Source organism: Calidris pugnax, unplaced genomic scaffold (genome assembly GCF_001431845.1).
Source record: "Calidris pugnax isolate Ruff unplaced genomic scaffold, ASM143184v1 scaffold4, whole genome shotgun sequence".
NCBI classification, from domain to species: Eukaryota; Metazoa; Chordata; class Aves; order Charadriiformes; family Scolopacidae; genus Calidris; species Calidris pugnax.
The window spans coordinates 3,335,194-3,361,193 of record NW_015090781.1 but is presented as its reverse complement, the minus strand read 5'-3'; the positions used below and the strand labels follow the sequence as shown (position 1 = coordinate 3,361,193).

General features: G+C 48.4%; 1 protein-coding gene across 2 annotated transcripts in view; it reads right to left on the bottom strand.

The window, feature by feature from the left end:
* Nucleotides 1-26,000, bottom strand: part of SUFU (suppressor of fused homolog (Drosophila)) — a 98,074-nt gene that overhangs the window by 35,901 nt on the left and 36,173 nt on the right. For both annotated transcript variants that reach the window (XM_014959155.1, XM_014959164.1), the window contains exons 3-5: nucleotides 10,650-10,792; nucleotides 7,523-7,608; nucleotides 4,682-4,754 (exon numbers count right to left, since the gene is read on the bottom strand). In XM_014959155.1, the coding sequence (XP_014814641.1) occupies nucleotides 4,682-4,754; nucleotides 7,523-7,608; nucleotides 10,650-10,792 (302 nt within the window). The remainder of the gene's footprint in view (nucleotides 1-4,681; nucleotides 4,755-7,522; nucleotides 7,609-10,649; nucleotides 10,793-26,000) is intronic.

Below are 26,000 nucleotides of genomic sequence, written 5' to 3'. Positions count from 1 at the left end.
CCCTGGAAGAGGTTGCCCAGAGAAGCTGTGGCTGCCCCATCCCTGGAGGGGTTCAAGGCCAGGCTGGATGGGGCTTGGAGCAACCTGGTCTGGTGGGAGGGGTCCCTGCCCAGGGCAGGGGGGTTGGAACTGGATGATCTTTAAGGTCCCCTCCAACTCTGACCATTCTATGATTCTATGATCCTAAGTTGGACTTTCCAAGTACTGAACCACTGTTTGGGCTTAGGAAGGTGCCTCACACCAGCCACAAGCAGTGGGACGCTCTCAGACACCTTGCATCTTCTCTAGGACATGTGCATCTCTTGCCTGCAAGACTGCCCTAAGCGACAGCCAAGAGTTCCCCAGGACACCTACCTGCTCTGGAGCTGGCATTACTCTGAATTTCCACCTAGGTCCCACAAGGGGGTAATGTTGAGCTGAACAAACCCAGGGCTGAGCTACACCCAAGGAAGGGGTTGCTCCTGCCGCTGCCACCGAATCCACCGGGCCCCTTTTCCCCTCTGCCCAAGGGATGTCCCTTCTGGTACCACCCAGTGGCACTGCCAAGATCTCCATCTCACTGCACACAGCTGGGTCACCTCCACACCAGCAATAAGTCCCACCACTTGTGGGACAAGGAACTTTGTAAATTTGAGGAAGAAGCAGAGCTGTGTTGGTCACAACGGGAGCGGATCTCTCCACTCGCTGTTACTACCCTCCAGCCTGACCTTGCCACGGGAGTCAAGAGACCCTGGGAGCATCCAGTACTTTGCAAAATCTCTTTCCTAAGCAGCAGCTTCCAGACTAAAACCCAGATACATTCCCCACCCTCCCCCCCTTGCCCAGCTGTGCATGATGTGCCCTAGAAAGAGCATCGCCTGTTCTTGTGGCCGTTCAGGAGAGGATTTGAGCAGCTCACAGATAAGCAGAAGCGCTCAGGGTGCGGTTCCACAGCAGTGGAAGCTGATGTAATCCGCAGTGGCTGCAGTCCCTCCTTCCTCCAAGCACTCCTACCCCTTCTCTTGAGCCAACTCCTTTTTTATTTTTCAGCAGGATCGCCTCCCTGGACTGGCCCTTTGGCCCAAGAGCGGTGGCAGAAGCCTGTGGCTGGTGGCAGGACCAGAGCAGTCCTAACTTCAATCTAAGTGTTCAAGAGAACGCCTTCCTTCTGCCCCTCTCTCCCTGAAAGACTACTCCTTGTTGGGATCTTCCTCTAGCGTGAGGGGAAACTGGCTTCTATGAAAACGTAATGGGAAAATCTGAGAAATACTAAATCTGCTGGGATTTTCTTTTGTTATATTCCTAAACATAAAATTAGTTGTTTCAACCAGAAATAGAAGTTGTGGAAAAAGAAATAAAAATACATCCGATCCTACATATGCAAACGATGCTCTAAGTGAGATTCAGCACGTGGCTCCTTCGGGAGCGCTCTGTGAGGACCCAAATCAGCTGGCATGGGGGGGATTCAACTTGTCAGCAGAGTCATTTTTCATTCCAGTGGTTGGAGAAGCATGGGAGACCCATCAGGCTTGACCTTAAGCGGGGGGCTGAAAAGCCCAGAGGGTCCCGAGGACACCTTTGGGCAGAGGCTGTGGTGGGACGTGCCTCTCCATCCCTGCAGCCAGGGCTCACAGACAGAGCTGGGGCCTCCGGACGCTGCGCAGAGCCTTGGGGAGGGGGAAAGGGACTCGCCATCTGCATCTCAGCTGCTCTGCAGATTGGGGGGAAGAAGTGCTGCTGCTCTGTTGGCATCCCTTGGAGATCAAGGCGGGGGCTGATGGAAACGAGCTGGCCTAAGGCGGCCTCATTTGCATGCTTGTTTGCAAGTATTGATGATGAAGAGGGGGGGAAACAAAAAAAAACAACAAACCAACCCACCACCCTAAGCAGTTCAGACTCTCAGCTGGGGCAATGCACAGCTTTAACCCATCTCTAGCCAGCAAAGATGTGCCTGGGCTGAGGGGGCTGTTCTTCCTCCCTTGAAAGGGCAGCCTGAGCAGGAGGTTGGAGGAGCCCAGGGCAAAGGAGGTTCAGCTTTTTCCTTCCTCAAAGAAAGGATGTTTCTGTCCCATTTTCCTCTCAGCATGTGGGAGGGACGCTCTGAGGCTCTTCTAAGTCATTGATCCCTTTCTAAACGAGCCAGAGCACTGCAGCGTGACCCGCAGAGCGGCAACCGCAACTCAGGAAATTCGAATCAGCTTTATTCTCCTCGGAGATATCTGCTAAAACAGAAGCAAGGCACCGAGAGTCAGCGGCAGAGCCGGGGAGCCACAGGGATTGTTTGACAGAGCTGCCAGGGAAATGTGAATGGCCTACAGGGAAGCCTGGCTGCACAGAAAACAGCCAGCCTTGCCACAGCGTTAATTGCCGACATCCTGGGATGACATCTTAGTTGGGATCCATTCTCGGCAACTTCGAACAGAAAGTACAGCTGCTGCTGCCAGGCCTGGGTTTAGGCCTCAACCAATTCCCACCAGAGACAATGCAGCCTCCAAACAAGCTCTGCCCGCTTCCCTCACTACAGGAAGGACATTGAGGGGCTGGAGCATGTCCAGAGGAGAGCCACCAAGCTGGGGAGGGGTCTGGAGAACAAGTCACACGAGGGAACTGGGCATGTTGAGTTTGGAGAAGAGGAGGCTGAGGGGAGACCTCATTGCCCTCTACAGCTCCCTGGAAGGAGGGTGTAGAGAGGTGGGTCCTGGCCTCTTCTCCCAAGGGGATAATGCCAGGAGCAGAGGAAATGGTCTGAAGTTGGGGCTGGGGAGGTTTAGATGAGATATTGGGAAGAATGACTTTCCTGAGAGGGTGGTCAGGCACTGGAACAGCCTGCCCAGGGAAGTGGTGGAGTCGCCATCCCTGGAGGGATTTAAGAAACGTGTAGACGTGGCACTTCAGGGCATGCTCTAGTGCCCGAGATTGCTGGGTTATTTCTGTTTGTAGGGGGTTTTTTTGTGTGGTTGGACTCAGTGATCTCTAAGGTCCCTTCCAACCATGAAGATTCTGTGGTTCTGTGATTCTCAGGCAGGCAGCGTGCTCTCCTGCTCCCTGGAAAGTTGTCCATTTTCTCTGCCTGCTCCCTCCCCTCTCTTGTCTTCCCACTGCTGCCTTTCAGCTCTCACCACCAGCCAGAAAACACCAAGCAACTCACACTTTATCCTCTCCCCAGTAATTAGAGCGGGAGGCACAGGACGTGGCTGAAGCCACCCTTGCTTTCCGGGCTCAGCAAAGGCTCTTTGTGGGATGTTTTGCCCTGTGAATGCCCAGGGGCTGTAGCAGCAGAGCAGGAAGGAGGTGCACACACACACACACACACACACCTGCACATACACACTCCTGCAAGGGCAAGAGAGAACAGAAACAGGAATGTCTTCAAGGTGAGGAAGTCCGGAAAGACCACAGACAGAGCAGCTCTCGGTGGTAGGACACACTGGTGAGGCAGAGGTGCTCTTTTCTTTGCCTTGACTTGCCTTGGCTGACTCAGATTCCAGTAAGCTGAGCTGCTTTTCATTTACAGTAAATTGAAGAAAACCCTCTTATCGTCAGGAATCACCAGCGTGCAAGAGAACAGACAAACACCCTCCAGGAGGGGAGAGGGCAAAATTTTGAAGAGCCTAAAAACTTTATAGGTCTTGCAGTCGTATTAGCTCCCACACTGTGGGACATTTGTGGGAAAGGGTTGGTGTTTTTTTTTTGTGTCTCTCTCAGACCGGGGTTATTTTAGATGAACAAATCCTTCAAAACCAGTAAAAGTAGAATTTGGTTTTGTTCTTAAGCTTTCAAAATAAAAGATGCTGTGAGGCAACTGAGGGTAATCAGATGCAGACACGCAGACCATACACAAATGCAATAGCTTGTACAAAACGTGCACATACGCACGTGCCCGACCAGGCTAAGCCCTAAGTTCTCTGTTAAAGGCAAATACTCAGTGATTCACTGACACAAGGACACAACACCACACTGGATTTGCCTGGGACCTGGATCCAGCACCATAACTCTGCTGAAGGGATGCAGAACTGTCTCCCAAACACATGGAGCAGCAGAGCAGCAGTAGCCCGTGGGATGGTAGCCCCTCCACAGAGGTCCTATTCTCTTTACGCTTCAGAAATTAACTTTAACTTCGAAGAAGAAGGTTTAATGTGTCTTCCTGCACGGATTATTAATAACTGCATGAGATACTTTTGGCTTCCTATTATTTCTCAGACCACACTGACTACTTGGCCTCAAGTGACATCCTACAGGAATGAGCTACACTGTCACATTTGCTGTGAAAAATATATTCCTTAGTTGGTTTTGAGTTTTCTACATATCTCCTTATGCCTGCATATAAAATAAAGGAGGAATTTCCTGATCTATCATCTCTAAATCTTGCATTGTTCTATGTTCTTCTATATTTTTCTATTTTCTTCCTTTCTAAAACACGCAGTCCAAATTTTAACAATTTGTCTCATATATGAGATTCTGTTTTCCTTGTCTCCCTTCTCTAGATTTCTTCCTAGAGCTGCCATCCACCTGGGCCCGGACATGTGCACTCTTGAACCACCTCTGAAAGGGCAAAGGGAGTCTCGAAACTTTTCTGACATTATTGCAAACATCGAGAAGATCACAGCATCTTTACAGAAAATAATAGAACCCTTTTATACCTTTAAACGAATTCTCCCTGGCTACTACAAAAGATATGACATTTTATTAACTAAAGACATACTTGCAGATGTGGATCAATCTCAAATATTGTCTCTCCTCTTCGCATATCTGTTATCAACCAGGGGCCTCCAGCTCTACAAAGAAAGAAAGAAAGAAAGGTAATGAAACAAACAGGCTCTTTAGGTAGTACTCCTCAACAGAGTCCTCAGAATCGACCTGTGCAGGAAGGAAGCACAAGACAGAGTTTAAAACAAACCTAGAAGCCCCTTTATGTTTTGTATGCATCCCGTAGCATGCATTTGTCCTTTACATTTCCCAAATACATAATGAAAGCCCTCCATGACCTAGCTGTTCACGGAGTCACGGAATTGTCAGAGTTGGAAGGGACCTCTAGAGACCCTCCAGTCCAACCCCCCGGCCAAAGCAGGGCTGCCCAGAGCACATCACTCAGGAGCATCCAGGCGGGGCTTGAAGATCTCCAGAGAAGGGGACTCCACACCCTCCCTGGGCAGCCTCTGCCAGGGCTCTGCCACCCTCACCCCAAACAAGTTCTTCCTCCCATTGGAGTGGAACTTCCCATGGTCCAGCTTGTGCCCGTTGCCCCTCGTCCTGTCCCTGGGAACCACTGGAAAGAGTCCGGCTCCATCCTCCTTCAACCCCCCCTTTAGAGACTTGTCAGCATGAAGAAGGTCTCCCCTCAGCCTTCTCTTCTCCAGGCTGAAGAGCCCCAGCTCTCTCAGCCTTTCCTCAGCAGGGAGATGCTCCAACCCCTCCATCCTCTCTGTTGCCCCACGCTGGACTCTCTCCAGCAGTTCCCTGTCTCTCTTGAACTGGGGAGCCCAGCACTGGAGGCAGGATTCCAGTTGTGGCCTCCCCAGTGCAGAGCAGAGGGGGAGAATGACCTCCCTCCACCTCCTGGCCACACTCTGCCCTACGCAGCCCAGGATCCCATTGGCCTCTTGGCCATGAGGGCACATTGCTGGCTCATGGAGAGTTTACTCTCTACTATCTAACTGTTATCTGCCTGGTGCCTGCCTCCACCCAGTCTTGCAGAGCAGTCAGCACTGACACAGACTATCTACCCCTGGTGCAGACCCACTTACTCATACAGGACTGAACTGGGTTTTAATCTTAACAGATTTGGGACTGGGAAGTCCAGTCCTAGGTCTAAGAAAGATGGGCAAGGCATGGGGGTCAAGATTTATACCTCTATTATATATCTAAAGATGCAGCAGGGGGTCCCAGTGAGACTGTACTTTTTGCTGAGGTCGGCAGTCATGTTCAGTACCGTAAAAAGCTGCTGATAAATATCCTCACAGCAGCCGTTTTGCCCAGTTGGTACTTAATGGCCGAGGTGGTTCAGGGAAATCTTTTGTTTTCATTAGCAATAAAAGTCAGAAGGGTCAAGATGTTTCCCCACAAAGGTGATAGAAAACAGATTACTGTAAAGATGAACTACTCGGAGACTTTACTTCGGGTCACAGTGCAGGCAAGACTGCAGGAGTCAGTCTCAGATGGTGCTTTTTATTTGGAGTAAAAACTGAAATCTTTTAGAATCGCCATAAAAATTTTCATTTTTTTCATGAGATACTTTGTCATTGCAGTCAAAAGCCCCCTCCTCTGGCCTTGTCTGTGTTACAGTCTCCTAAAGCACTTGAAGTGGGAGCAATAAAAGTTAATATTTTGTAGATTTTTTCAGATGCATCGATAGCCACTCTTTTTTTTTTTTTTCACATCACTTTGGAAGCTGTTAATTATTAACTGCAGAGGTGTGACCTGCTTCAGTTCCTCACTGGGGTGCAAGAGACTTTTACCCTGACATCAGCGGCTTCTTAGTTAGTTTGTGACTTTGCCTTCGAATCGTGCACATTTGGGTTTCATTTTATCCTTGGAAAGGTGCTTGTACCACAGCACAAAGGCCAAAAACCAACATGAGAACACAGCGAGGAGAGGGGTGCTATATCTGCATTGACTTAGAGGAGCCAAGGAAGCTGCAGGCAGTGTTTATTGTCTTGGGGTCCCAGAAACAAAGCTTGCAGCTGGACAATTTCACTCTACTCTAGGGCATTCGCATGAATTATCTGCACTTGTGCGTAAAAGGGAAAAGTTCAAGTTTAAGAAGTCCAGCAGCAAAGGCTTTTCCAAATAATCAATCAATTAAAGGCCATTGTGACACTAGGCAATGTACTACTGTGCCCAGAAACACATATTCAGTATCATTTTGTTTTTTTAAAAGATAAATCTTTTGAGCTACAATCAGACAGCAATAACTTCCACTAAATATAAGATTAAAATATTTAAACAAAACACCTGCAAGCCAAAAATGTTTAGCTGCATCCTGGCAGCGAATAAAGCATCAACATACTATTTGCCATTTAAAACCCACCTCCTCCCTAACCCAATGACATCTTTGTCTTGCCATGGGAGAAGTAACAATGAACTTCACTTGCGTGAACACTCCTCCTCCTACTGCAAACCAGCTCAACAAAAGTGGGGCCAATTTGAGAGTGACTTTCTCACTTTCAGAGAGAGCCCACGCTTTGCTTGGCGCTGGAAGTCAGACTCTCTCCTTCCTTTCTTTTAAACTACACAGAGGTCAGCAGTAACACTTACCACAGCTCTCTCAGGAAGAACCAAAGAGAAAACGCTGCAGGCATAAGAGGAAGGAAATTAAGCTTTCAAGACCTCATTCTGTTTCCCCCTGAACATGTGGACTTCCACATGCATTAATTTGCCATCTAAGTGTCTGTGCGTGAGAACAGATTTGCAATGAATTCCCATCTCTCGCTACAGCACAGGATTAAATAAGTTCCATCAACAAGTTAAAGACTGTTAATAAAAATAAACAGCTGAATTGTTCTCTGCGGGAATGCTCCCCTATATGGGCTATATGAGCACTTACACCGGGACAGTCCGAAGCAGTTCCAAGATCCCTTGCCCGTTCCACTGCTGAGCCGCGTGCAGTTCCTCAGTGCAAACCCCAACAATCTGGAATAAATGAAAACAGAGATACTGAACTGGATGGGAACCGTGCATGAACCGTAGAGAAAATGTACCACGTGCTGGTGGATCAAACAGCACAGACACAGAGAAGCACCATGTCTTTAAAATAATTAGATAATGAGGGCAAATGGAGCCTGAGACAACAGAGGGATTCTGCGATTCCTGATGTCCTCTCCTTGCACTTACCATGTGAAGCACCCTGGTCACCTAACATTTAACCTAGTATGGTGTGTGTGAGCTTAACTACAAGGAGGGCCTGGTCACAAATCAGGGTTTGCCAAAGATCCACTAGTCTGTTCTCACTTTTCAGTCTAGTCCACACAAGACGGGACAGGTTAGGGTCTGAGCAAAACACCGCTCTGTCAGCCAGCTGCTAGGGGCAAACGCAGTCCTGCACCAGCATCTGAGATCAGGCAAGGGACCTGCTGCCACAAGGGAGTGCTTTGGAACTCATCAATCCTTGACCAACTCAGTTTGCTGACTGGTTACATCTTACCCGGCACCATCAAGCAAAGCCGCTTACACATCGCATAATCCGCTGCTCACAATCGCAGGCTCCTGCCTAAATCCGTAAGGCAGGATGTGTTTGCTTTTCAGGGTGGGAGCTGCCAGGCTGAGCAATACCAGATGTCTCTCCCACAGCAGCTGAGATCAGCCGCTTCAAACGAAGGGGTGAAACACCCTTCAGCTGATAGAGGAAGGCGGTTTCTTCCTGATCCATCAACCGCCGGCTTGTGCCTCTGAGCACAATGATTCACTCTTCGGGAGGAAAAATTATTTTAGCCACAACCTTCTATTTTCTTCCTCAGTATACTCTAAAAGCCTTTTCCAACGACACCGAATTCTGGGTCAAAATCTGTTCAACTGATGTTTTATCAGGAAAGAGGCAAAGTGAAAACTGAGTTCTGAAGAGCAGCAAAGGCCTGATGTGCCTTGGCCGCAAGCGCCGATCGGCACCGATAGGGATCTGGGTGGAAAACCATCAACGTCAGCACATACCAGCTCTGCAAACCCCACCTCCCCTGCCCCTCGCAGGGCTCACTTTCTCAGGACCCAGCCCTTGAAGATGCACTGCATTCCCAGGCTGAATCTCCCTCAACTCAGGACGCCCCTCCCTGGGCCTTCACTCACTAATTACTTACAAACAGCAAGACTCTAAACAGGAAATTATTTTGTCTTCATTCTTTTCATTTTGCAATCATTTATCCTCATGGGTCAAAATAATTCCACGACAACAAGCATCAAACAAAGGGGAAAAACAAGTCAGCTGTGTGTGTTGTGGAAGATTAGAGGCCAAGAGTCTCAGGATGCAACAAGTTGACTGTCACAGAATCACAGAATGATATGGGGTTGGAAGGGACCTCTGGAGATCATCTAGTCCAACCCCCTGCCAAAGCAGGGCCACTCAGAGCAGGTCCCACAGGAACATGTCCAAGTGGGTTTTGAATGTCTCCAGAGAAGGAGACTCCACCACCTCTCTGGGCAGCCTCTGCCAGGGCTCTGCCACCCTCACAGCAAAGAAGTTCCTCCTCATGTTCAGGTGGAACTTCTCATAATCAAGTTTGTGCCCATTTCCTCTTGTCCTGTCCCTGGGCACCACTGGAAAAAGACTGGCCCCATCCTCCTGACACCCACCCTTGAAGTATTTATAGGCATTGATCAGATCCCCCCTCAGCCTTCTCTTCTCCAGACTCAAAAGACCCAAGTCCCTCAGCCTTTCCTCATCAGAGAGATGCTCCAGGCCCCTCATCATCTCTGTAGCCCTCTGCTGTCCCCTCTCCAGCAGTTCCCTGTCCTTCTGGAACTGGGGAGCCCAGAACTGGACCCAGTGCTCCAGATGGGGCCTCCCCAGGGTAGGGCAGAGGGGCAGGATGACCTTTGATCGAGGACAGCTGGGCACTGAAGAAGAGATGCCAACTAGTGCAGCACTAACTGGGGTGTCAGTCAGGAACCACCCTCCTTAGCTTGGCACTCTGTCTCTCCTTCCAGGTCCCACAACTCGCCTTTCACTGATATAATCTCACTCTGATTTCTTTCTTAATAGTAAAACACAGACTTTTGGGCATCTCGGAGAACTCAGGAAGGGCTTGGCTCTTGCACAGCAGTTGCCTTGTGCAGGTCTGTGGTAACAGAGCTCACTCCTACACGTTGCAACTACAGCCAAGGACTAAGGGGACCAACTTCAAGCTTAAATTTTAAGACACCGACTCTTGCATTTTCCCACAGGACAGAAGCTTTTCCACTGAGTGGGGAGAAGTCAGCAGTTGGCATAAAATATGCCAGCTCTTCCACTAAGGTTAATAACTCCATACGCAATTTAAAAATATCCAAAGCAGCTCATATCTAAGAGACATCACTGAGAAGGACTTTGGGAAAGCAAGCAAACCTGTTTGGCCAAGGAAGCTCCCCTCACTGAACAGTAGGATTAAATCGCAAAGGATTTTTCAAACGTTTCTTTTGCAAAGCAAACCTGAACCTTCCTTAAACAGTAGATCGATACAGGGAAACTCACTTAGCCTCCAAAGAATCTTTGTGTCCATGCTGCAAGCTACGTTTCTGCCCTTAAATAATGCTAAAGCAGCTCTGAGTCCTGCTCCAAACTCTTATTTTCCTGGAACTCAAACCAGTGGATCACTCAGCAATATTACCATAGAATTAACTTCAATTTAGCTTTACATTACCTTGTAAAAGTGTTTCTCTCAGCTTTTTTCCCTATGCTCATGTTTGAAATTTCAGAGCAGTAACGTAATACTCAACTCCAGGTCTGTTTCGGGGTGGAAAGCATCTCTCCATCAGATAGACCTCTATCTTGAGAGCCAAGTGTGCCATTGCTCAATCCTGGTAAAACGCTTAATGAATACCTCTAGAGTAACAGCTCAAAGACGAGATCCACAGTAATCAAGTCAGGAAGAAAGGTGGAAGGCAGGATAATAAGCATATGACTTTGCAAAGCTAAATGAAATGTAATGTTAGCCACGTTCCACGCCCAGGAGGTGACAGTCAGAGCCACCACTGCAGGGTCATACCTGTAGGAAAGTAACAACCCCAAAAGGAGTCTGCACCGGCTGCATCTGAGGGTCTTCTGTCAGTAACATATGCTGGATTCTAGACTCACTGTTGTCCAAAGGGCTGTGCCACGATACATGGTCACCGCTGCAGAAGGTGTTTTCTGCAAGGAAGAGAAGAAAGAAATATTTAATCCGTAAAGTCTGCTAAAATATCCTTTCTGTTAGCATCTGCTCCTGACCGCTGTCAGTCTGGGACCTCTGGTCTGGAGCAGGCCAGTTGCTGATGGCTACTCCCAGTGACTACCTCCCACCAGCTCTGCTGAGCCTCCCAGTCAGCTGGAGCACCTGAAGCAGGAAAAGAGTCTCATTGAGCCATCTGAACTTTAAAATCACCCACTCTTGAGTCTTGGGGCAAAAAAATGGTGTCCTGTTTTTATATTAATCCCAACACAGGAATATCAACAAATAAAATTAGCTCATCTCTCATCAGTCTCATTTTGTGAGAGGGTGTAGAGTCAGCAGGCCGTACTGGACGGCAATTCATACTTAATTTGCGGCTCTGATTGGCCACAGAGAAAAGATTCTGAAATGTGAATTAAACACAAATAATACTCTGTTATATCTAATAAAAATCCAGAGTCTGCTGGCCAAATTGTGATGGTCTAAGCCAAAGTCACTTTCTCTCTCAATTGTCTGGTGGCTCTGGTGCAGAATTATAATAAATATGTTCCTTCTTTCCCAAACAATGAAAAACCAGTAGGCTATAAATTTCTCTCTATGTCAGAATAGACTGCATCAAAACAAAGAGCCAGAAATTATCCTTCCTTCTTCAGGACTGTAAGCATTCCTTTCTTTTCCTCCTCTCCTGCTTAGAAAGACAAAACCCCCAGATAATCCCATGTTCCACAGCTGGTGCATGCCAAAAAGCAGACCAGAACCCATCTGTACGTTGCTGCCCCATCACAGGAAAGGCTAATGATTGCTTTCTGAGCGAGCTAGGAGTTAAATAACCAACCATGACCATTTTCACACTAATTAAAGCATGCTCCATTCGCACACAGTTCCTACACCATGTGTGCAGTGAAGCTGCCCACCCAACTGCCTTGTCTGCAGGTCCTGTGCTTGTCCCACTCCAGGTAGAGCTTTTACAGCATGTACAAATTAACAGCCTGGGAGCCATAGTGTACCCTCTGAGATAGGTGGAGTGCCCCAGGGATGAAGTGAGTACCATCTGCCTGCCTCCAAAATCAGAGGCAAGCACAGAATCACATAGGGCTGGAAGGGACTTGTCCCCAGTCACATTAAACAACCGACACTGAGGAATCTCCATCTCCAACAGCTGGAGAGCAGCCCTGAGGAGAAGGACTTGGGAGTGCTCGTGGATGAGAAGCTCAATATGAGCCGGCAGCACACGCTGGCAGCCCAGAAACCAGCCCCATCCTGGGCTGCATCAAAAGAAGCCTGGCCAGAATCGTGAGGGAGGTGATTCTGCCCCTCTGCTCTGCTCTGGTGAGACCCCACCTGGAGTGCTGTGTCCAGCTCTGGAGTCCTCAGCACAGGAAGGACATGGACCTCTTGGAACATCCATGAAGATGCTCCGAGGGCTGGAGCCCCTCTGCTGTGAGGACAGACTGAGAGAGCTGGGGGTGTTCAGCCTGGAGAAGAGAAGGCTCCGGGGAGACCTTATAACGGCCTTCCAGTACCTGAAGGGGCTCCAGGAGAGATGGGGAGGGACTCTTGGTCAGGGGGTGTAGTGACAGGACAAGGGGTAATGGTTTTAAATTGAAAGAGGGGAGATTTAGATGAGATACCAGAAAGAAATTCTTTGCTGTGAGGGTGGTGAGATCCTGGAACAGGTTGCCCAGAGAAGCTGTGGCTGCCCCATCCCTGGAGGGGTTCAAGGCCAGGCTGGATGGGGCTTGGAGCAACCTGGTCTGGTGGGAGGTGTCCCTGCCCAGGGCAGAGGGGTTGGAACTGGATGATCTTTAAGGTCCCTTCCAACTCTGACCATTCTATGATTGGGGTGCTCGGACACCACTCGCTGTGCATCGGTACCACCACGACTGCGTGCACGTACTTTTGGGTGGCAGCAAGGGCAGGATGCTCAGAGAGAGCTGTCAGCAGCAGGCAGGTAAAAACTAAGGAGAGTTATCTGGCAGTTGCTGTGGTCAAAAATCTCCAGAGACATCCCACTGATGAGCAAACTCCTGCTCACCCATTCATGGGTTCAATACAGGGCGCCCTGGGCAACTCCCAGTCTCTCCACCAGGTGTCCCCATTGGTGTGTGTTTGAACACTCATTCTATACGTTTTCTCAGATGAAATAAATTCCTTGGGACAGATCATTTGATTAAGAATTAAAATAAACTCCAAAGACCATAGGAGCTTGGCCCGAAAAACAAGGTGTGCAACAGAAGTGTTGTGATAAGTAAGGGACTATTTCCCTTCGTTAAAATTAGGAAAGGAAGAAAACACAGCAAATGTGAGCTGCTTGAAAGCAAGAGTTTATCGTTACGTACACTAAATTACACGCTTTCAGCTCTGCGACTGAAAGGAGTGGTTCAGATATTACTTTACTTTTAGAGTTGGGGAAATATAAGCAGAGAGCAAAGAAAAACACGATTTTAAAATATTTTTTTTTAGTATCAAAATTGGATTAAAGAAACAGCACTTAGAACGTTGCAAAGGGTCTTGTGATATTTTCCAGGTTAACCAAAATGTGGCTGATTAATTTATTTTTTTTTTTTTTAAATGATAAAAGCCTCTCAGTCACAGTTTTCAGGAATGAAACAAAGCCACAAAGGGCTTATTCTTGGGCCCTGTCTTTATACCACAACATTTTGCCCATCAAATGCTCACACAATTCTATGCTGATCGATCGCTGCGGCTCGCTGCTGGTGTTGCTTCTCCTGGGAAAGCCCAGCCCGTTTAGAGCAGGTTTTCAAATGCAAATGTCTCTGCTGGAAACCCACCTGTTTATGTCCATGTGAACCCTGCACACTTAGAAAGTCTCCCTCTCCTTTGCACGCACCCCAGCACCACAAAATTCACACTGACTGCTCAATTAAATCACTAAAAAAATATTCTGCAAATCGTATGAAGTTGAATTAAAACCTGTAAGAGTGCAAAAATTCAGAATTACAGCCCCAAACTCAGCTCTTTGCTGCACTTGTGACCCACATGGAAGGGAAGATCAGCTCGTGTCCATAGACAGCACTGAGGACAGCTTGAATTGCAGGACTTGTAGCCACAGAAACTAAGAAATTTAAGAAACAAAGGACTAGATAACCATGTTCTCTTGCCTCATGCTGGAAACAGGGACAAGCACCCTCCCTTCCCACCTTTCCCTCTCATGTCTTCAAAAGACGACAATCAAAAATCTTTCTAAGGGTTTAAGTTTTAAACAATGCTTTAGCCAGAAAATTCAAAAAGTTTTTATAAATGATTCTTCCAAAGTATATTTATAACTAAAACCAGGGCATTCACAAATGTTGACCTAGAGCATAAAACATCCAGATAAATCCTCAAAGTCATCACAGCAGAGATAGATGTGAAGAGTCTCCTGTGGTTTTTGCACCATTCTATCATTTGCAGTGCTGTCAGTAACACACTTTGTAGAACCTGTCCTTCATCCATAAACATGTACAATGTGTTTCCCACATGTACATACCAATTTCCATAAAACCAGGACATGAGTAGGCACAGGACACGTACTCATCTCAGGTACAAGAGGAGCACAAACACCTTACAAAGAATCCCAGAATGATCTGGGGTTGGAAGGGACCTCTGGAGATCAGCTAGTCCAACCCCCTGCCAAAGCAGGGCCACCCAGAGCAGGTCCCACAGGAACGTCTCCAGGTGGGTTTGAATGTCTCCAGAGACAGAGACTCCACCACCTCTCTGGGCAGCCTCTGCCAGGGCTCTGCCACCCTCACAGCAAAGAAGTTCCTTCTCATGTTCAGATGGAGCTTCTTATGTTCAAGCTTGTGCCCATTCCCTCTTGTCCTGTCCCTGGGCACCACTGAAAAAAGACTGGCCCCATCCTCCTGACACCCACCCTTCTCTTCTCCAGACTAAGAAGACTCGAGTCCCTCAGCCTTCCCTCATCAGAGAGATGCTCCAGGCCCCTCATCATCTCTGTAGCCTCTGCTGTCCCCTCTCCAGCAGTTCCCTGTCCTTCTGGAACTGGGGAGCCCAGAACTGGTCCCAGTGCTCCGGATGGGGCCTCCCCAGGCAGGGCAGAGGGGCAGGATGACATCTCTCCGAACAACACACTTCAGTCAGATGTGCTTAAAGACGTGCCTCCTTCTGTTCCCAAAAATGCATCCCTGTATCTCCCACATCATGTGGACTAACCGGAGAAGCAGCCATCTCCAAACTCGATTCTGAGATCTCCATTTCACACTGCTTCGAACCAAGGACAGGACTAGGACCTTCAGTGATAACGATGCCAACATTCCTGGTTTTATAGCCAGACCTCTCAGTACACGTTTTGATGCCTACTGCGGGTATCAAACCAGACACCCACTCTCAGAACTGCAACCTACTTCTATACTAAATACTTGAGAATACAGACATGAAAATAGGTATTAATATACATGTAAAAGAAACATTGTATGTAAAAATAAAAGATTAAAGGAAGAACTTGATGACCATGGAGCACTGACCCAGTCTGACAGGACTCACTGCTACAAGCATCTAGATTTAGGCCAAAACACGACTCCTCTTTCAGATAAGGACGGAACATTCCTTTGCAAATTATCTCAGTTTAGTAAACCTGAAAGTTTACAGCCTCAGCAGCAAAGCTGGTTCTCCAAGGATCCCATCATGACACTGAAGCTGTCCCGGGACCTTGTAGATTTGGAAACAGCTTCAGAGCAACCATTGATCCAACACTTTGCACTCTTGACAAGCTCTGCTACACCACCACTTCTGACCTGCTGCAACGCTGTGTGTATTAGCACACTGTGGACATGTTTCTTACTGGTTCTGAGGAGGGACTGAAGCACAACACATGTTACAGAAGTCCTTTCGCACTGTAATTCTTAATGAAACAAATAACATTCGTATCCAGAATCAAGCAAAAGGTAAGATTTTTCTGTGGTAGCTGTGAAAAAATCACAGGCTGTGACTGAACAAGCACCTTCTCTACCATTTCCAGAGGGCAATGTGCAGTCCACCAGGACTTGGGTGCTGTTGCTGCTGCAAAGACTTCTGCCTTATAGAACTTTGTGTGGCCTGACTCCACAGCAAAGCCACCGAGAGATGTAACATGTCCAGGGAAACCAGTTTACACAATGGGAGGAGCTGACATGTTCTTCTAAATAGCAACCCTCAAACGGGTGGCCAGTTGGTGTGTTCCCATGTTCAGGACTAAGCCTGGAGAGGATTTCCATGAACGTGGGAACTAAGGATGCTCTTTTCTCTGTGGGTTTGCATGTTGTGGATAGATTCATCATTGCCCAAGGAGAAAGAATCCCAGAATGATATGGGGTTGGAAGGGACCTCTGGAGATCATCCAGTCCAACCCCCTGCCAGAGCAGGTCCACCCAGAGCAGGGTGCACAGGAACGTGTCCAGGTGGGTTTGAATGTCTCCAGAGAAGGAGACTCCACCACCTCTCTGGGCAGCCTCTTCCAGGGCTCTGTCACCCTCACAGGAAAGAAGTTCCTCCTCATGTTGAGGTGGAACGTCTTATGTTCAAAGAGGCTCTGCCTAAAGCTGTTACCACAGCTATGGCACACATAGAAGGACCCCATCTAGATTCACTTGTATCTAAGGTTGAGATACTGCAGAGGACACAGTTACCGCTTTCACTCACCTGCTCCAAGTCTCTCCAAGAGCCCTACCTCTGTTAAGTCTGCTTGACATTGGCCAGTAGGTTCAAACACCATTAGGGCAGGAGGGACCTGTGTCAGGAACAGCGTGGGGAGTAGGACTCAGGAGGTGATGGTCCCCCTGTACTGGGCACTGGTGAGGCCCCACCTCGAGGGCTGAGTCTGGTTTTGGGCCCCTCCCCACAAAAAAGACATTGAGGGGCTGGAGCGGGTCCAGAGAAGGGCAACGGAGCTGGGGAGGGGTCTGGAGAAGAAGTCTGATGAGGAGAGGCTGAGGGAGCTGGGGGGGTTCAGCCTGGAGAAAAGCAGGCTGAGGGGAGACCTTCTGGCTCTCTCCAACTCCCTGAAAGGAGGGTGTAGCCAGGGGGGGTCGGTCTCTGCTCCCAAGTCACAGGCCATGGGACAAGAGGAAACGGCCTCAAGTTGCACCAGGGGAGGTTCAGATTGGAGATTGGGAACAATTTTTCCATGGAAAGGGTTCTTAAGCCTTGGAATGGGCTGCCCAGGGCAGGGGTTGAGGCCCCATCCCTGGAGGGATTTCAAAGCCGGGCTGCCATAGTGCTTAGAGCCATGGGTTAGTGATGGGTTTTATCAGAGTTGGGTTGATGGTTGGAGTGGATGATCTGAAAGGTCCCTTCCAACCCAGACAATTCTGTGATTCTCTGACAGTCAGTCTCCAAGGCAGAGCAGTGTGACTGCATAAGCCTCGTTTCCTTAAGTGTGCACAGCAAAAAGAAAAGTTATGAGAGAGTTACCAGGACCTCACCAGGGAATTGTCAAATGTGTAGGACAGATGGCAAAGCACAGCATTGATCTAGCCATCAACAGGAGGAATTAAACAGCAAAGGAACGGAAAGAAGATACGTTAAAAAATAAAATCCAAATGATTTCAGTGTATGGCTAAATCAGCAAATCCTCAGGAGTGAAGTAAGGCTCTGATTTACTGCGTAGGAGCTGATTCACAGGAACTGCTGTTGAACACTTCTGCCTCACAGTAAACCTGAGGTGGTTACACGTTCCCTCCACGGAACAAAGAGTGAAGCTACCTGACGTGCCTCAGGATGAACACACATCCTTCAGCAGTTACCACAGGAGCTCTGGAGGTGCTGTAAATACTCAGGGCTGCTTTCAGTAACCTCCTGGATGCTCGCACCATCCCTGCTTGGAAGGGGCACTTATAGGACTTAAACATAATGGAGCAAGTGGACCATCCTCACACAAAACCCATTCTTTTCCTGCAAGTTTCTGTTTTAACAAAAACTACTGATTTTTTTTTTTTTTTTTCTGGGAGGGAATGCTGATTCAATGCAATCAAACTGCTTCATAGGGAGGTATTGATTTCATACGCACTCAACGGGGAAATCATTAAAACATTTCATTTCAAAGTTACTATTTCATGTCATAATTTATAATAGCAAACCTGAAGCCTCTCTCCAGCTCCACAGAAATGCCAAGTCTCTAAATTTCCCATAGACCAGCTCCTGTACCATTCTAATATGCAAAAGCAGCATCTCTAAGACAGTTATACCAGATCACTCCGTTGAGCTTCCCATATTTTGAAGTCTTTAAAATGTCATTATCCATTTTCTTTTACAGCCCACATAAAGCAGGTGAGGTTCCTCCGTGCAGCAATGGTCATAACTCAGCTGCTCCGTCTCTCCTGACTTTACTATCCAACTGCTCTATAATGAGAACTGGGGAAATAACTCAGAGGGAACCATTCCACCGTGGACTAGTAAATTTTCTTGGTGTAACGCTGCTCACATATTTTCTCGGGTGAATTCCCCCCACCTTTAATTTGACTAAATATAGCTGATGCCTAAAGAAATAAAACCAAGTCATATTCTTGGCCTCAAGATGTTTTATAAACAGTGTAATGCCTGCAATCTAAGCCCAAGAGGTGTTAACTAGCTCTAGAGAGAAACAGATTACTTCCCACTGTATTTTCAATTTCTTTTTCTCTTTTAAACCTGCCAGTTTCACACGTATGGGATCCAGCTTACCCCTTGAATAGCCACAGGGAGTAAGTTGAAAAGGATGGGAAACCAAGACAAGAACTAGGATCTAAGAGAGATCCATCCAAAGGGCGGCCCCAGGCTGAATCTGGGTGAGGGAACATCTCCCTTGAGCTCACTACCCTGCACCCAGAGCAGATGGGAAATACCTGTTTGGGCATCTGGGAGTCAAATGTCTTCTCTGGCATGCACACAGGGGGCTGTATGCAGGAAAACAGGGAGTTGATGCTGTTCCATCAGACAGTAAGGGAACTCAAAGTGCATCTCCTGTCCATGCACAGCCTGGCACACTGTCCCCAGACTGTGCCTGGTCCCATGGCAGTTCAGCCTGCATCACCCTGGTTCATCCAAAGGCCAGAAATGTCCCCCTTCTGACATGGTCACACCTTGCAATTCACAGAGTCACGGACTTGTTGAAGTTGGAAGGGACCTTCTGGAGTGTCATCAACTCCCCGGCCAAAGCAGGGCTGCCCAGAGCACATCACTCAGGAGCATCCAGGCGGGGCTTGAAGATCTCCAGAGAAGGGGACTCCACACCCTCCCTGGGCAGCCTCTGCCAGGGCTCTGCCACCCTCACCCCAAACAAGTTCTTCCTCCCATTGCAGTGGAACTTCCCATGGTCCAGCTTGTGCCCGTTGCCCCTCGTCCTGTCCCTGGGAACCACTGGAAAGAGTCCGGCTCCATCCTCCTTCAACCCCCCCTTTAGAGACTTGTCAGCATGAAGAAGGTCTCCCCTCAGCCTTCTCTTCTCCAGGCTCAAGAGCCCCAGCTCTCTCAGCCTTTCCTCACCAGGGAGATGCTCCAACCCCTCCATCGTCTCTGTTGCCCTATGCTGGACTCTCTCCAGATTTTCAAATTAGGAGAACACATTTTGTAGCCTGACCACTCCTCTGTATTTCTTCTAAGACACCACCTCCAAAATGCCAGATAAAATCTGCACTGGAGGGGCTAAACGGTTCAGACTAATCAGTTTGACAAATCCATCTGGACAGTGTGCTACAAGTTATGAGCTGGTGCTGCACAGAGAGGGAGAAGCCCTAAGTGCATTAACTACTAAGCTGCGCTCACAACCTTCAAAAGTAAGTTTCTGTGTTCCTCTCTGGTTTCTGCAGAAAGCCAGGCCATCGCTACATGTTCACTTCACTGTGGTATACATGCAACATCATGCTGATAGAAACAACCCTGCTTGTGCCCCTGAGAGAGCAGTCACCACCTGGATCACCCCCTGGTGACGTAACGTTGCCTGGTTGTGCTAGCACAACGCTTGGCACTTCTCTTACTGAGACCATGACCATGAGCCAGCAATGGGCCCTTGTGGCCAAGAAGGCCAAGGGCATCCTGGGGGGCCAGGAAGAGTGTGATCAGCAAGTGGAGGGAGGTCATCCTGCCCCTCTGCTCTGCCCTGGGGAGGCCCCATCTGGAGCACTGGGACCAGTTCTGGGCTCCCCAGTTCAAGGAGGGCAGGGAACTGCTGGAGAGGGGACAGCAGAGGCTACAGAGATGATGAGGGGCCTGGAGCATCTCTCTGATGAGGAAAGGCTGAGGGACTTGGGTGTGTGTACTCTGGAGAAGAGAAGGCTGAGGGGGATCTGATCAACGCCTATAAATACTGAAAGGGTGGGTGTCAGGAGGATGGGGTCAGTCTTTTTTCAGTGGTGCCCAGGGACAGGACAAGAGGGAATGGGCACAAACTCGAACATAAGAAATTCCACCTAAACATGAGGAGGAACTTCTTCCCTTTGAGTGTGGCAGAGCCCTGGCAGAGGCTGCCGAGGGAGGTGGTGGAGTCTCCTTCTCTGGAGACATCCCACCTGGACACGTTCCTGTGGGACCTGCTCTGGGTGGCCCTGCTTTGGCAGGGGGTTGGCCTAGATGATCTCCAGAGGTCCCTTCCAACCCCATATCATTCTGTGATTCTCTGCAACCTTGGTCTAAAAAAAAAAAAAAAAACCAACCCAAAAACCTCACTAAATTTGCAGCAGTGCGTGTCACTGGGGATGCTGGCAGGCAAACAAGATGACCACATCCCTCACACGAGCCAGACCTACATTATCCGCATCATTCAGGGGTTTGAAAACTGTCTGCTTGAAGGGGTTCAAACCTGTATTTTGTATTCGGCTGCGAGATCTTGGCTAAAAGGCAGGCAGCGAGTCGCAGACGTCAGAGAAATTCTGCATTTGAGGGCAAAGCGAAGAAGGATTTCGACTCCATGACTTACGGGTGCAGGAATGTTCAAAAGGCCCCCGGTGAGTTCCTGACCAGCATGACAGCGATGCAGCCAGACGTTTAAATTGAATGCAGCTTATCCCATACTTACAGGAACAATGTAATTTATTGCATTGCTATTACCCCATGCACGGTCTCTCTATAATTTATTATATAAACGTATTTTCTCCCATATATTCAGTCTGGCTTTGTTAAAACGAAAAAGAAAAAAAAGAGGTAATCTGGCAATCTGTCATAAATAAGATTTGATGCTGTTTTTCAGTGCTGTTTTGAAGACTGAACAGCTAGAATTAATAGAGAGAAATTAAGGGCAGACGCAGAGCCCAACACTAAAATATATTAGCTATATTTTTCATCAGAGCTACTGAATATATTTCTAACTCGCTCAATAATGGATATAAGCACGCATGCTAATATGTAACTATAACAAACTGATACAGAAGCTAAACATGAAAACCGTGTCTAAAAATCTCCAAGTAATACTGTTATTGCAACTCATTACACAGATGCAAATTAAAAAAAAAACCCAGCAGAGTATAATGAAAAAGACTTCATTCAGACTCATTTGCCAGCCACATTACATTAAGATAATCTAGGGATAATCAAATTAATGCTAAACTCAGTCTGTCTGCTTAGTTTCCTAACTTACAAAGGACAGGGATTGGTAAAGGGGGAAAAACAATTGTGATATAATCTGCGGGGCCCACTGGCAGTTAGTTCATAATTTAATTTTCAACTCAACCTGAATGTCTTTTACGAACATACAAGTAGAATCTAAGCCGTGATATATTTGCATTACATTAAGGAAAAGCTTTTCCTCCCTGTTTTTCTTTTTTCAGTTCGGTTTTGCTGCCCTTTATCTCCTGTCTGGGAAAGAGGAACTGCCCCAGCCCGGGCACTCCAAAGAGGTGCAAATTCACACGGTGCTGCTGCCTGCTGCAGGCACACAGCATAGACAAGATGCCTGAGCCAGAATTAAATCCCTGGAGTACAATTAAACAATAGCTCCACTGCGGGGATTCAAATTGGGCTTTTAGAAACAAGGGGCCTCGGCAAAAGGTTCTTTAAAAAAAAAATAATAGCGGGGAAAAAAACCCAGATTATCAATACTGGAAGGACTGCTTGACCTCTGAGGTTTGGCGGCAGTTTCAGAAAACAGAAGTGTGCTGCAGGAATTTTTTTTTAAAAATTGATTAGCAGGTTGAAAATAGAAAGTTGATTACTGCACAGCTCCAGGTTGTTAAGCCTGGAAAATTAATGCCCCTCTCAACAGAGCCTCATCAATTTATGCAAGCGTGTATAAACTTATTTGATCATTTAAGTCTCCTGGACCGAAATCCTGATGAAGAGGCTCTGATGCCTCCCCAGGGGACACCACCAGCAGGAAAACGTGATGCCTCACTCCTCTGTGCCCCACTCAGAGCCCTCACTCACCCCTGCTGGCAGTGGGATGGTGGAAATGTGTCTTGCAGCTTCCACTGATAGACCTGCAAATGCTGCTTTTCTTACCACAATCCCAGGCACCTGGATGCCTTAGATGACAGGGGAGAGCGTAATATTTTAACCGAAAAGCAAATGCTAAAACACTATCGTACAATAACCTATTTGGTTCTGAGCCTCCCTCTACCTCTTCTGTTTTCCAGGACATTTCTTTCCACCCCTGACACATCTGCGTGTCTGGCTCTCTCCTTCTCCCTGCCCATCTCTACACGGATACAATTTCCATGACTGCAGCCTCCGGGAATTTCTCACGCAGGCTCCCAGCGAGGGACTCCCGTGCCCAGGGCACGCTCCCACCCTCCACGAGCTGGGGGCCCCCTTGTCCTCTCCCTGACTCCTCACAGCCTGCTCCATCCAAGCCACCTCCTCCCACACTTCCTCTCCTCCCCGCAGCTTCATTCAGCTCCTCCATCTCCGCTCCTCGCAGCCCTCCCCAGCCCTCGCAGCCGGCTTGAGGAAGACTGCTAGACTGCTCTTGGGTATCCCTTTTAGCAAGCATTACTCAAAAATGGGAAAGAAAGGGGAGAAAACACCTACAGAGCTATCAGAATCACAGACTTACAGGGGTTGGACGGGATCTTCAGAGATCATCTAGTCCAACCCCCTGGCACATCCATGGCGCTTGGCATCCCCTCGGCGTAAGCGCTGCCCGGGGCAGGATGCATCTCCCGCCTCACTTTGCTTTTGCAACAACACATTTCTCACCTATCTAGAGATCTATCTGCACAGCTGCCTCCCACGGACGGGGAGGGAAGGCTGGAGGAAGGCCCTGCAGCTTGAAAGGACCTACCTGGCATCGCTGAGTGCGGTGGAGAAAGAAAACAAACCCAGATTTGAGTCGCTCCTCTGCAGCCCCACAAAACTCTCCTGCTCCTCCACGCCTCGTCACTCAGCCCCATCGCCCTTGGCTGGGCTGCTTTCACCTTCCACGGGCAAGTGGGGACAATCTTCTCCTTCCCCTCTCCATCCCCCAGCCCAGCAACCGTAAGGGAGCAAGAAGGAAGCCCTTGTCAAATCTCAAGCTCCAGAGCAGGAAAAAGACCCTTCCAACCTTGTCCAGCTGTGCCATCACCAGCTTTCTGCATCCTTCACCTGAACAAGACGTGCTTCACAGCTCCCTTTCAAAGGATCCCTGTGTCTTCAATAGTTTCAGAAACTGAATAGCCTCAGGATGGGGTGGAGGCCCCAGAGCAAGAAAGGATGTCATACAGCAGGATCTCCTGTCAGATAAGGACTCAGCTCAAAATAGGTATTTAATGAGAGTTTATTTACAGACTATGTGGTCTCACGTGGCCAAGGATACTTGCCTTTCATTTAAAAACCCCATCCCATGTTCTAGCATACAGAAAACAGAATGTTTTACGGTTACCTGAAGGTTTCCCAGCCAGGTGCCATTAGAAGAAAGACTTGTTCCCACAGAATTTAGCAGCCTTTGAGTGTCCTCAGCGAGGGAAGAAAACTGGAGGAGGACAGAAAAGCTTATTCTTCTTGTTGGGCCTCCTACAAACTTCCACATGTGCAAGCCACTGAGAAGGATGGATGCTTAGATGGACACAGGAGCACCATAAGATTGTACAGTCACTTGTAATCTTCCCCTAGATATCTAAGACACCTTTCTGTTGAAGAGCTTTCAAGGAGCTTGTAAGGTTAGCGAAGGCACTATCCTCCTCTGAAGTACCCAAAGAAGATGGAAGCAGCTTCTTTTCGTAGCCTTCACAGCCCAGGTGTCTGACAGAAAGACTGCTAGACTGCTCTTGGGTATCCCTTTTAGCAAGCATTACTCAAAAATGGGAAAGAAAGGGGAGAAAACACCTACAGAGCTATCAGAATCACAGATTTTCAGGGGCAGGAAGGGATCTTCAGAGATCATCTAGTCCAACCCCCTGCCAGAGCAGGGTAACCTACAGCAGGCTGGAGAGGATTGCATCCAGGGGGGTTTTGAATATCTTCAGAGAAGGAGACTCCACCACCTCTCTGGGCAGCCTCTTCCAGGGCTCCATCACCCTCACAGGAAAGTGGTTTTTCCGCATGTTCAAACAGAACTTCCTTCGCATCATAATCTCTTCAAGAAAAGAGTTCTAGTTACCCGGGCATTAGTTCTGGGGCTTAGAACAGACAGGAAGGGCAGGGGGCTTTGAGAGTGCACTGTAGCATTTTTCTCAGTGGTTGATTATTTTCTCTTAAATTTTCAGGAATTTAAAGCTTGCACAGGCCAAACTTTTGTTTTACTTTGGCAAAGCAGGAGGCCAAAGGGCAGGAAACAGAGGAACTCTGTATTCACACATATTTGTGTAAAATATTAGTTACGCATTGAGCTCTACCAGCCCACTACAGGAGCGCAAGGGACTAAGTTTGTGTGTTTCTAAGAGCTGTGTTTATGCTTCAAACATAAAATGGCCAGGCTGTTCACGGAGCACCATTTGAAACACCATCCCAAGATGATTCCTTTAAGCTTCTGAGTTAAAAAAAGAAAAAAAAAAGCAGGAGAGTCCACTTCCCACAGGCTCTGGGCTGCCTACAGCCTCTGAATATACTCTCCCAGATTCTCTTCCCCACCAAGAACAAAACGCTCCCCCTGCTGTGCCCATTTGCTGCCTCCTGGCTGAGCAGGCTGCTGCAAAGGAGCTCTGCATCTGAGGCTGCTGTCAGAAGCTGGGCTGTAACGAGCGGGTTAGTCAGGCAGCACAGTTTGAGCCCCACTTGCTGCACAGATCTTCAAGAGAAAGCGTAAAAGAAGGTGGATACGTAACAGCCAACCCAACTTCCAGCTCAGTCCACTCTCCTCCACCATTTCATCTGATGTGGGCTTGGCAGTTGTCAAGGATAAAAAAAAAAACCACAGTCCTTTTCACAAGGCCACTGGGGACGTGTAACCTTCAGGCTCTCCTCTGTGCATCCCAAACAATCGCACAGAGGATGCTCCTGTGACTGCTGGACAATCCCTCTGTGCTGTGCCTTTCAGCTCCTCCTTAGGAGGAGGCAACACCACTATTCTGTGCAGAAGCCTTTAACCATTACAGCGGCTGCTTCCGTTTCCCAGAAAAGGCCGGGGTGGGACAAAAACCTCACATATAAGATGCCAAAGGACCTCACAGCAGCAGGAGGGGGAGTTTTCTGCCTGCCTTTGTCTTGCATTCCTCCTTCAGAAGAGGGGACAGAGCCTTTGTCCAAGGGCTGGGCTGACCATGTGCAGCTTCTCCCCGGCTTCCTCACCCAGGAGTCAGAGATGCTCTTCTAAACAGGGACTGCTGCTCCCCAGTAGGGTGAGGTCGGCTCCTCCTCACCCTCCTGCAGCAGGGAGGATGGAGAAAAGGCTTCCTGCAGAGAGCTCGGCTCCCCTCCGTTTTGGGCAGAATACATTAGCAAGGCTGATCTTGCTGATGTTCTGATCTTAAAACTTTGGCCACTCAGGGTGAACACCTGCTAGAGGCCAGCATCCAAGCGTCCCAGGGCACGGGGCCCGCTGGCCGTCCTCCTACCGCTTCGGCCCTTGGGGCAGCCTTGCACCGAGATGTCCCACACAGCTTCCTCTGGGTCTCCATGCCTGTTTCGTTCCTCCCTCTCCCCCATGCACTATGGAGGCTAAAACAACTTGTGCATTTATAAATGCAACCATATATCACATTTACAAGCGTTGCTGCTTTGTCCATCCCTGACATTTGGGAGCAGCCTCAGGGCACACGGACTGATGCAAAGCACAGAGAGAAGACGGGTCTTTCTTTCTTTTTTTTTTTTTTTACTTTCCTTTTTTTTTTTCTTTTAAATAAACCAACGGAATGACCTGTATTGAAC